The sequence below is a fragment of the Podarcis vaucheri genome (assembly GCF_965113315.1).
Source record: "Podarcis vaucheri genome assembly, chromosome: 14".
Taxonomy (NCBI): Eukaryota; Metazoa; Chordata; class Lepidosauria; order Squamata; family Lacertidae; genus Podarcis; species Podarcis vaucheri.
This window is the reverse complement of record NC_138752.1, coordinates 28,017,559-28,029,645: the sequence shown is the minus strand read 5'-3', so window position 1 is coordinate 28,029,645 and position 12,087 is coordinate 28,017,559. Positions and strand designations below refer to the sequence as shown.

Sequence of the window (12,087 nt, the reverse complement as noted above, 5' to 3'; positions counted from 1 at the left end):
ACAAAAACCTATGGCATAATGAACGTGTTCCTTTCTAAGGTGCCACAAGACTCTCTGGCTGTTTTTGCTGCAATAGACTAACCCTGCTACCCTTCTGGAAATTACAATAAATGCCATTTTGTTTATTAAATTGCTGTTGCACCCTTCTTCCAAAGAGCCTAGTTCCTCCCCATCCCCTTTGTGAGATGGGTTAGACACACACAGAGATAGAATGAGGGCCCCCAGTGAGAGCTGCACAGATGGAGGCAGGTTTGAACTTACGTTAGTTCTCAGTCATAGTCTGATGCTCTGCCAAATGAACTACCCTGGCTGTCAGCTGCTGGGGCTTCTGTAGGCTAGGAGGGCCAGTCAAAGGCAAGGCCATTCCAGGAGGCTGGAAGAACAGAAAGCTCCCTGGTGTTTGATTTATTCGTGTAGATACTTACACTGGCCAAATATATATATTGCAAAGAGTGGCATTTTGAATCCACAACAAATTTCTTTCTCATGCAAGATCGAAGCCAGGATGTTGGGCCCTGGGCGATGGAGATATGGAAGGTTAGGCTGAAATGCACTGCAGGACCACAGCTGGGCTCAGGCATGCAAGGTCAGCGGGTGGATTCAGATGGTTTATCAGCAAGCCATTTATGTAGGGAGGAGTGTGTATTAGAGAGTGGTACCATATTTCGTCCCCGCCCCATGCTATAAAAGGAGGATCTTTTGCGATGTGAAGCTCTTAGTTGATGCAGAACACTTAACAACAGGGATCTTCCTGGGACAAGTAGCAGCAACCTTCAAAAGCAAACTTCACGGAGGAAGCTGAGGGGCATATTGCAAGGAAGATCCAGAGAAACCAGTTTGGAAAGCAGTTTTGGGTTCCGTGAAGAGCAAAACTGCGGGGTGCCAGGATTCGTCAGCAGTGCAGGGGTGTGGTGATCTGTGCTTTAAGCGGAGGCAGAGAAGCTGCCTAGAGATCTCTGTTCTTCTCACTGTGCTCTTTTGTAATAAGTTGCAAAGGCCTGTTTCAGCTGCCCTCAATGCAACTAGCACAAAACCACCTGAGGACAGTTTCAAGGAACGGAATGTATCATTTGGAGAAGGACCCGTGATAAGGGGACATGATAAAAAAAACAAACAAAAACTTTTTAAGCAGCCATCTAATTTCGCTGGGGCTTTTAAACCATCAAAATGAGTGGGAAACCTCAGGCTGTCTGTGTTCCTTGGCACTCTCTGAAAAAGCCACACACCCACTACCAGGCAACTGCTGCTCCATCTCCCCCTTGAGCACTTTTACCTGGCTGGAAAGAGACTGACATCTGATCCTGCCTCTTGCTTGCTTGGATGGAGGGCAGGGAGGGGGTGTGAGTGTGATGAAACTAGCCTACTGTTCAAAGGCAGAATTTATACTTGTTGCCCTGCCCACGTCTGCCTCTGGCCCAACCCAACACTGGCACATGGCACCCAGAAAGTTGCCCAGAAGTGAGTATCTTGGGCAAATTTATTAAACAATTAATATAAAATATCTTAAGTGGTGAAGAAAATTAACTTATATTTGATGGCAGATTTCTTGTGCGTCGAATGATATTTGCACATGGTTGGATATGGGCCCTCCTGAAAAACCCAGTACATCTGCTTAACTGTCCTTTCCAAGCAATTATTGCGGAAGTGAAAGTATAGCTGTAAGCTGCCTTGAGTCCCTGTCAGGGGGGAAAGATGGGGGGAATAATGATGATGATGATGATGGTGATGGAAGAACGGGATCTTTTATAGTTATGGCAGATACATTTTTATATAAGGCATAATAGAGGCTCAAGATAGAGTTGCAGACATAGCTCGTGTCTGCTTTTCTCTCTTTGAATATTAATGTCAGATCACACCTGGCGTATAGTGTCCATTTCTGGGTGCCACAATATAAGAAGGATATTGACAAGATGGAGCAAGTGCAAAGGAGGGCAACCAAGATGATTAAGCGTCTGGAAACCAAGCCTTATGAGGAATGGTGGAGGGAGTTTAGCCTGGTAAAGAGGAGACGGAGAGGAGATATGAGAGCCGTCTTCAAATAGGGCTGTCAAATGGAAGATGGCACAAACTTGTTTGCTCTGGACGGTAGAACCCGAACCAAGGACTTCAAGTTACAAGAAAAAGATTCCAACTAAACATCAGGAAGAACTTTCTAGTGAGAGCCAGTGCTTTTTCCCCCTAGGGGGACGCAGGGGTACACATACCCCTAAGTATTTTGTGAATCTAGGTTTGGCCTCATTGAGGGGCAGTATTTCAATATGAGTAGGAAAATGAGAGTACCTCTAAACATTTTTTTTTTTTTAGAAAAAAAGCACTGGTAAGAGCTGTTCGATGGTGGAACAGACTCCCATGAGATGTGGTGGACTCTCTTCCTTGGAGGTTTTTAAGCAGAGGTTGGATGTCTGGATGCCATGGCTGCTTTAGTGGATATTCCTGTATTGAAAGTGTTGGACTAGATGACCCTTTGCACCCCTTCCAACTCTTTGCACCCCTTCCAACTCTGATTCTAATACAGTGGTACCTCGGGTTACAGATGCTGCTAACCCAGAAATAATACCTTGGGTTAAGAACTTTGCTTCAGGATGAGAACAGAAATCGTGCTCTGGTGGCGCGGCAGCAGCAGGAGGCCCCATTAGCTAAAGTGGTGCTTCAGGTTAGGAACAGTTTCAGGTTAAGAACAGTCCTCCGGAACGAATTAAGTACTTAACCAGAGGTACCACTGTAGGTACTGTGTCAGTCTAGGACGGGTGGGGGAACCAACTGTCACCTTCCAGATGTTGTTGGTCTCCCAACTCCCATCAGCCTCAACCAGCATGGCCAATGGTCTGGGGTCCAACAACATCTGGAGGGGCACAGCTGGTTCCCCTTCCCTAGCTTAGGTGGAGGAAGTGGGGCTGTGGCAGGTGCATTTTGCTTTAGGGTTCTTCTCTCCCCTCCTTGTCTTTGCCAAAAGATGCTGTATTTCTCTGAGGCTCTTAATTCCACACACACACACACACACACACACACACACACACACACACCGCTATCGACATCAGTTGCTTAAGCCTTCTTCTTTGTTATCTTGAGCACAAGCTGGCAGCATATGGTCAGATAGACAACAGTCTTGATCAGCTGTGTGCTGATCTTGGGGGTATTCTTATTTACTGAGGTCACACAGGGGCCTGGTTAGGCACTGTTAAAGTTACAAGAATAAAAAAGCTCCATATCAAATCTGCCAAACGAAACCAGCTGAGGATGCATGTCAGAACGATGAGGATATAGGGCACACTCAGGCTTTGGAGTGATGCTAACACTGCCTGTTGCTTCTTTCCTGGTGGTAGGATGTTCCTCGCTCCCACCACCTGCAATTGATTCATACTATATTAGATTGAGGACCTTAAGAACAGTTACTCCTGAACAAAAATCAAAGTTGCAATTTTGTAAAAACGTACAGCCGTTTACAAAGACACACAGTTTTTGCTTAGATGTGACATTAAAATGCATAACGTTTATTTGTAAGCATGCCCTATTGATTTTGGTGTGTTTAGGGTCATAGGTTTACTCTAGTGTAATTAGAGGGCCTGCAGCAATTCAGCTGTGGGAAGATGTGTTTCATTAACGGAGCTTAGAGCAGCATATTTGCAGATGAACTCCGTTTTATCCTCACAACAACTCAGTGAGGTAGGCTAGGCCAAGTGAGTGACTGGTTCAAGGACACCTGTTTCACAGCTGAGTGAGGATTTGAGCCCACTTCCAACAGGCTGCCGACAGCACTTACTGGCTCTCTCAATCTCTCTATTCATTTTTATACCATAGTGTACATAAATAGCGAGTTGTCTCCTTCCGCAAGGTAACTAGTATCCTGAAATCTATAGAGTGAATGGAAAAGAGTCAATGGGCCAAGTCATTTGTTGATCTACAGTGTAATCTAGCTCAATAGATGAAGAGAGATTTCCTAGTAGCTTTTTATGGTAAACTGAGACCAATAATTCTTGAAGTGCTGTTGCAGTTTGCCTCAAAACAGCTTGTATGCTCGCTTAAGGTGGTGGTTGCAACTAAATATAATTTAACTTAATATTTTTGTTGTTAATTTTTATCTGCAGGTTAAAGAACTTGTTCTCGACAACTGTAGATCAAATGAAGGCAAAATTGAAGGTCTGACAGATGAATTTGAAGAGCTCGAATTCTTAAGTACAATCAACGTAGGCCTCACCTCAGTTGCAAACTTACCAAAGTTAAACAAGCTTAAGAAGGTAGGTGTTGTTGCTGTTTAGTCGTTTAGTTGTGTCAGACTCTTTGTGGCCCCATGGACCAGAGCACGCCATGACCCCATGGCCCGTCTTTACTCTTCCAAGTAGCACCCACTCTCCCTTCCACCTCTTACCCTCAAGGTGGGTAGATGTCTTTATTTTAAAAGAAAAAGAAAGGCATTATTATTAAAGCATGGAATGAGTTTGCCAAAGAGGAACTTTTACATCAGATGTTTAGATTTCCTTGTGGCAAAAGAGCAAAGCAAAATTGTGGCGTTTTATTTTAAGTTATTAATAGTAAGACACATATTTCTACATAATGAGAGTTCCTAATGCATAAACTTCATCTCTGACATTGCCAACTCTCCTCCTCTTTATCTTTTCAGCAAACCCCCTTGACCCAACTGCTTCTCATCTTCTCCTCCTTTGCCTCTTCCATCCATCTTTGCCTCTGGGCTGATTCTCTCCTGCCCTGCCCTGGACACCCCTTTGCTCTTGCCTTCACCAAGAGCTCCTCTGTGTCTGCTGTAAAATTCCCTCTGTCAACTCATCCCCTGCTCCCTTTCAGCACAGCACCTTGTCCACCATGCTCTGCCTTGTGCTCCTTCCATGACCTCCAATCTATTGATCCAGTGGCCTACCCAGCAGCCTCCCCTCTTCCCCATGTCTGCCAGACTCCTGTGTTTCCTGCAGTTTGCACCTTCGCTTCATCTGTCTCATCTGCTCTTGACTTCCTTAACCCTTTCAGCCCTCCTAGCTCATTCCCCGCCTCCCCCATTTGATATCTCTCTCCATGGCCTTGTGAAGCTGAGTTACCTGTGGAGAACTAAAGAGTGGACCAACTTTGTCCATTAGAAGCTCCCATATTCTCCTCTGCATCTTTATCTACCTGCCCAAGCAGACCATTTTGCCTCTCTGATTCACACCAGCTGAAGGAATTTTCACTTCCCGTCTTCTTCCTTTTGATGCCCTCCTCATGCACATCCCACCCCACCCCCTTCTTGCTCCCTGCCCAAGACTTTCCCTCCTTATTCAGTGCTGAAATGGAAACCAGCAGCTCTGATTACTTGCCGCCTCTCCTCTTTCGGCTGCCCTTCATCCTGCACCTCCCTCTTTGCTTTCCGTTATTGCTTGATGAGTTGACTGCCCTGTAACCCCTCTCAGCACATGCTTCCGTGATCTCCTCCCTTTTTGGAGTTGTCCTCTCCAGCACCATTATCCCTCCTCCACATACACAGCTTTTCCCTTTTCCCCCACGGTGCTCAAACATCCTGCTGTTTCCCTTGGCCCGTCCTCACTCTCCCAAGTGCCACCCCCTGTCCCTTCCACCTCATACCCTCAAACTCCTGGTGCACATGCTGCTTACTCCTATTGCCTCACCTCTGCTCTTGACACCCTCCAGTCTGGGTTCTACCCCCTGAACGCCACTGACTGTACAGTCTCAAAAATCATTGCAAGATCTAAAGGTGCTACATTCCTCTTTGACTTTCTGCTGCCTTTGATACAGTTGATTCCCCCCATCCACTGCTCCTGGCTTGCCTCCTTATGCCCTGGATCTCCATGATGCTGTCCTCTGCTGGATCTTTTCCTACATGTCTTAATAGTTCCTATAAGTGGGAGCTCTTCCTCTGCTTCCCTTCTCTCTGTTTGTGTCCTTCAGATCCTCTACTATATTTTCTCTCTCCACAACAACGGTTGGGTTTCTTTTGTAGCCTGATAGTCAGAGTCCTCTCTGGGAAACTTTCCAAGGGCCACATGTCAGTGGTGGGTGGGGCCAGAGGCAAAAGCGGGTGGAGCAACAAAAGCTGTTTGGATAGTAGGCTTGTTTCTACACACACTCATGCACGCCCTCTGCAAGGGCACATTCCAGCCAGGCAAAAACCTTAAGGGTGTGAAGCAGGGCCTTTGAGAGGCGTGTCTGAGGAGAGTTCAAAGGGCCAGACAGAGAGGCACCCCCCACCTCTGCTCTCCACGCTGTCCCCAGGCAATTCAGGTCAGTGCAAGCCATTCCACAGAGCCATTTAAAGCCCCAAACTTTAAAATGTGATTGAATCCTGAAAACTGCAAAATGTGTGGACCATTTTTATATATTTTTGCCCTCAGCTCGAGTTAAGCGACAATAGAATCTCAGGAGGACTGGAAGTATTGGCAGGAAAATGTCCGAACCTCACACACCTAAACCTAAGTGGCAACAAAATAAAGGATCTCAGTACAATAGAACCTCTGGTAAGTCGGTGCAAAGCTGTCAGAGAGCCACCTGAGGCCAGCTTTGGATGCCATGGCCCACACTAATGCCCATGATTCATGGTGGGGCTTTCCTTGCCTGCTGCATTTGGGGCCCTGGCGCAGATGTGGTCACCAGAGTATTGGATTGGAACTGAGGCACCTCAGGCTCAAAATCACCACCACTCAGCCATGAAGTTGACTTTGGGCCCATCACTGTCCTTGGCCTAACCCACTTCACCAAAGTGTTGCGGGGGAGATTTTTTGCCTTGACGGTAAGGTGGGACTATAAATAACAGTAACAAAACAATTGTGCATATGGGTGGAGTTCTCTTGGGTGCCTCCTGTCCATTTCTCCTCTCCTGCTTGACCTTGTGGGTGCCCAAACCTTACACCCCATGACCTCTTTGCCCTCTAGCCCATCCCCATCAGAGTTTGTCTCTCAGGAAGGCCTGGCAATGAGTGGTTGCTTCCTCATCCAGCCAGTGGTGTTCCTGGTCTATTTTTTGCCATTGCCCCTTCCAGGATCATCCAGTCAAATTTACCTTTCTTGTTTCCTGGTGGCTCTTCAGCAGTAGAGTGTGTGTGCCTGCTAGTGGCACACGGAAGGGGATGGAATAGTCAGTGTGTGGTGCATTGCAAGAGATTTAACACCATACATTCTGTCAGTCATCCTTGCCAGGGCCCTGTAACTTGGGTGCGGGGAGGGGGGGGGGTTGCCTGTGGCTGCATGAGCTGTTTATGGCCAAGACTAGATCTGAGCAGTAGTTCACCCTCATAGCCCCCAAACATCACCACACTGTCAGAATTTCTTCTCCACCTACTGCTGCTGCACTTTGTTTGCTGCATTTATATGGTTCTTTTCTCCCAAGGGGGGGGGGGGGCTTACAACTAAAAACAAACACAAAATGAAGCTTGTGAAAAACAAAGCAAGAAAACAGTAGAGTTGTGTCAGGTCCTTGATGCAGTAGATGTCAGGCCCTTGATTCCAGAGCTGATGGCCTGAAGTTCTCCTTCCTCCCATCATTTTATTAGCCAGTAAAATGTTTGCTACCCTCTGAACCCAACAGCTGAGGGAGCCTTCATAAAATTCCAGAAGTGGTGCAAATCTCCTGGCTGCGGCTACTGCTGCTGCCTTTTTGCTCCCTTTTGCTCTTGATTGACATGCAGAGTTGTTTCCACAGCTCCCTCTGGTGGTCACTTGAAGGGTTGATGTTGCACATTGCTTGGAAGCAAGGTCTCTTGCTTTGAGTGAGGCTTTGAATTCTCAGGGCAGCCACAGGTGATACAGCAAGTTTATTTCTCTTTCCATGTGTCTGAGAGATTTGGGACTCTTTCTTCTCAAGCCTCACAGGGCCTAACCAAGCCCATCCTGGTCGCTGCAGTGGCTTAAATCTCCTAGGTATCTCCTGATGTGTCAGCTAGAAGACCTTCCTTCCTGTTCTGGGAGCATCTTTGCTTTTTAATACATACTTGGTGAGCTTTGGTCTTTGGTAAGGTTTGATTCTGATAGGCGAAACCCTTCATTTGCCTTTCAGGAAAAGTTAGAAAACCTGAAGAGTTTAGATCTTTTCAATTGCGAGGTAACTAACTTGAACGACTACAGAGACAACGTCTTCAAACTCCTCCCGCAACTCACGTATCTCGACGGATATGACCGGGATGATAAAGAGGCCCCCGATTCAGATGCTGAGGGCAATGCGGAAGGCTTTGATGACGATGAGGAGGAGGAAGATGGTAGGTCACTTTGTTCCTTACCTCTGTCTTGTTAGTGGAGTTTCCCAAGAGTAGAAACAAATGTCCTTGTGCTGTTTCTATATTAAGAACCTCCGGCAAAAATTGCTGCAGCTCAGTACTTTAACAGCACTCTAGTTTTATCCTGAAAAATGTTGGTAAAATATAAGAACAGACTTTCTGGATTGGACAGAAACTATCCATCTAGTTGACTAGTCTATGTTCAACAGCAGCAGGCAGGCAGATGCCTCTGTGAAGCTCCCCAGAAAGTCAGGGCAATGATCCTTTTTTGCTGGTTGTTGCTCACACCTGCTGTTTAGAGCCTCCACTTAAGCTGTCATGGAGAATAGCCGCTGATACAGACCTTTCCCTCCAGATTTACCTCAGTCCCCTTAGCCCCACGAGCTGCACATCGCTTTTTTCAGATGCGCCCTTTGAATTTCTGCGGCATCGCCTACATTAGCTCTTTATTATTCTTGTATTTTAGCCCCTCTCCCCTCCCCATTCAAGTACCACAAGAGCCTGAGGTTTTCCACATCCCATGACAGTGAGTGCTGTGGTGCATCAGGTCACAAGAGCAGAAAGCCTGATTCCGCAGCATCACGGTCTTTTCCCAGCTCCCATCAATTACACCAACTCTTGGCACGAGAAGGACCTCCGGCTGCCACTTGGCTTTACTTGGCTGTAGCTCCTGTGAATTTTATCGCGAGCCTGGCAGGCAGAAATCAAGCAGGTGGCATCTTTCCCCACCGCGACTATTGCCATGCCCAGGAAATGCTTTTCCTACTCAGCTTGCGCATGTCAGGCTGCAGGAAGACTGGGTGGCAAACTGCTCTTAAGCAGACCCGCACTGCTCCCCAGTAGTTCCTTGCAGCAAATCGACCTTGTGAACTTCCTTTTTGCAGAAGAGGAATATGACGAAGATGCTCAGGTAGTAGAAGATGAGGAAGATGAGGATGAAGAAGAGGAAGGAGAAGAGGAGGATGTAAGCGGGGAAGATGAGGTAAGAGTGTCATTTTGGAGGGGCGAGGATATAGCTGAGAGTCTCTCACTGCTGAACCAGTGCTGGAAGGAACTCAGGTCCTGGGATTCCTTAGGCGCCATGGTGGATTCTTTCCCTCCCCTTTGAAATCTCTACAGTATTTCCCAATAGCTTTGCCAGCTTGAAAAAGTTCTGTACAAGGACAAAGCATGCATTTTTCCGCTTTCTTTCCCACAGGAGGATGAAGAAGGGTTCAACGATGGTGAAGTAGATGATGAAGAGGAGGAGGAAGAAGCTGGTAAGCGCAGAACTGAAACAGGAAAAATAATCACCTCCTTGTGAATGGTCAAAGGGTTACAGCAACGCAAGCTTAGAGTCTGAATAGCCCATTCCTGCCATTGTGCCCAATAAGAGATAGAAAATGCCACATGGAGGAAAATCCATGACAGCAGTGTGATAAGATTTTGAGATATTTCACATGGAGACTCTTCACAGAGATTCCTTCAAGATTCTTGACTTTGGATCTTCTGTGCCGCTTCCCCCTCAAGCCCTGCAGAGAGGCTGCTGGCTTCCTCCTGCTGGTTGTGGCTGTTTGATAAATGATAAATCATTTTTGTGCAGATGTTTTTATTCTTTGCACATACTTCATGTGGTGCAGAGTTGTTTTTTAATAATAAGCGTTTGGTAGACAGGACGATGGGGTCTTCTTTCTGGTGGCACCCAAACTGTGGCACTCCCTTACCATAGAGGTGTGTTATCTGTGTCGACGCTTGGTGCCTTTTGTTGGTTTTATTTATCCTGGCCTTTGGAAATGAAATAGAAATTTTTACCTGCCTTTCCTGTATGGAATTGTTGTTAGCTGTTCTATGTTTTTGTTTGTTGATTATTTTGTACGTGCTTGTTTAGTTTATGTAAACTGTTCTGGGCCCTTAGGATGCGAAAGCCCTGAGACAAAATTGAGCTGTCTGTGCATCACTATTTGGCCCTTCAGTGGCTGGATCTGAGTGTGGGTATCCAAGACACTGTTGGTAGATGGCTATTTGGGATTTGTTGGCCCCCCCACCCTCAGACTGACCCTCTAGTTTGCTGCTCAGTTTTTCCTGCTTCAAATGCGAAGACCAGCACAGTCCTGAGCTGTGCTGGATTTGATGTGGAACAAGGTCATTCTATGCTCTGGCACAGAAAGGAGAATTTTACAGTGCTGCTTCTTCAACATACCGACACAATGCTCTTGCCAAAAATATCCCTGCAATGGAACAAGTGCCAAAACCATGGGGCCTGGGAAGCGTTAGGTCTCTCACTGGGGAAAACCATAACACGGCCTTTAATTTCTTTCCACAGAAGAAGAAAAAGGACAGAAGAGAAAACGAGAACCTGATGATGAAGGAGAAGAAGATGAAGATGATTAAACTCAAAATAATCTGTTGTGGGGAGGGGGTGGGGAATAAATTTCCTACTGTGATTTGACTGTTTCTACCCTGTATTTCACCCCTCCCCCCCTCCCCGGAGTGTAACGTTGCTGTGGGATCGAGTGGGACATGCATAATTGGGTGGGCGAAGGAATTAAAATATCATTTTTTAAAAAACAACAACAACAACCTGCCACTCTTACTTTTTGTTCCTGAATAATTTCCTTTTGTGCCCATTTTTAGTTCCTGTTAATGCAATAACAAATATAAAGCAAGTGGTGAATTTGTTGCTTGGAGTGGATCATTCTGGACACAACTTGAGTTTTGTTTTGTTTTTGAAAAGACGAGCGAGTAAATTTCCACATGTGATGCAAAGGTGAGATCTTTGGGGTCCTGAGAATGGCTTTTGCCGGTCTCTAGGCATTTTTTCTTCTACTTCTTCTGGATGCAGCAATTTTTTGCGGTGAAAGCATTCCAGCCACAGCAGCAGGGGTGCAAGCAGCATCTTGATAAAGTGTTTTTCTTTGTTGCCTGTTTGTGAATGGCTGCCGTTCCCAGGAAAACACACACACACACACACACACACTTTTTCCTTCACTTCCTGTAGGTATCTTTTTACTTTCGCTGTTTGTAAATAGTGACCAAATACGTAATCTCTTTCCCTGACTCCTGGCCCTTTACCACCATTTGATTTGGTTTGGGGTGGTGACTTTGCAAATCTTCCGTTGTGGGTTTCCCCCATACTTGTTATTATTATTTTTTAGAGCACAAACCACCCCCTGAGGGGAATCTTCCTTGATTTGGAGATGGCCGGGCAGACAGTGATTCCCCTTGAGTTGTGCCCTTTCTTTATTTCAGGTATATGGAAAAGTTCTCTGTCAACGGCAGTCATTGAAATATATATATAAAAATATATATAAAAAGTGTTCCTAATTTCCTGAGTTAACTGGTGAAATGAATCTGACAGTTGTAATAAAAAAGAAAATGTTTGAACCCTTTTAACTAAGGTGTGTACTATTTTGGTCTGTAAAATATTATATATATAGATATATTAACACCTCCTTAATGATAAGTGAATGAGAATCTGTTTCCACTTGTGCTCTGTAATACTCTTGAAGATTTTTACAAACCTTTAAATACTGGAGGGGGGTGGGAGACGGACAATGCCGCATGTCTAGCCTAGGCTGGTTTCCTTTCGTACACTCAAGCACGGAATGCTAATTGCAAAAGTTGTATTTTCTTACCATGTTGCGAAGTCATTTAAATTGACTGTGCAACATTCCTAGTTGAATGTACAGTTTTAATTTCATATCCCTCTTTAAAAAGATAGTTAGAAGTGACTTGTATTTCCTAGTCAATATCTCACCTGTGTATAAAAGACAAAAGCAAAAAAAAAAAAGAAAAGAATATTGCAACCTTCCCTCTTGCTCCCCAAAGAGCCAAACTTTTTCAGTTTTATGTCTTGTTTGTCATTGATGAATTTCAATAAATCTTTTTATACAATTTT

The 12,087-nt window shown here is 45.5% G+C and overlaps 1 protein-coding gene across 4 annotated transcripts in view; it reads left to right on the top strand.

The window, feature by feature from the left end:
- The window catches only part of ANP32A (acidic nuclear phosphoprotein 32 family member A), a 26,097-nt gene extending 14,010 nt beyond the window's left edge, over nucleotides 1–12,087 (top strand). For 3 of the 4 annotated variants that reach the window (XM_082198830.1, XM_082198829.1, XM_082198828.1), the window contains exons 2-7: nucleotides 4,086–4,235; nucleotides 6,336–6,458; nucleotides 7,994–8,192; nucleotides 9,095–9,192; nucleotides 9,409–9,469; nucleotides 10,513–12,087. In XM_082198830.1, the coding sequence (XP_082054956.1) occupies nucleotides 4,086–4,235; nucleotides 6,336–6,458; nucleotides 7,994–8,192; nucleotides 9,095–9,192; nucleotides 9,409–9,469; nucleotides 10,513–10,580 (699 nt within the window). In that variant the 3' untranslated portion in view covers nucleotides 10,581–12,087. Of the gene's footprint in view, nucleotides 1–3,271; nucleotides 3,320–4,085; nucleotides 4,236–6,335; nucleotides 6,459–7,993; nucleotides 8,193–9,094; nucleotides 9,193–9,408; nucleotides 9,470–10,512 lie in introns of those variants that run through there. The other variant, XM_082198831.1, reaches the window with a different exon arrangement.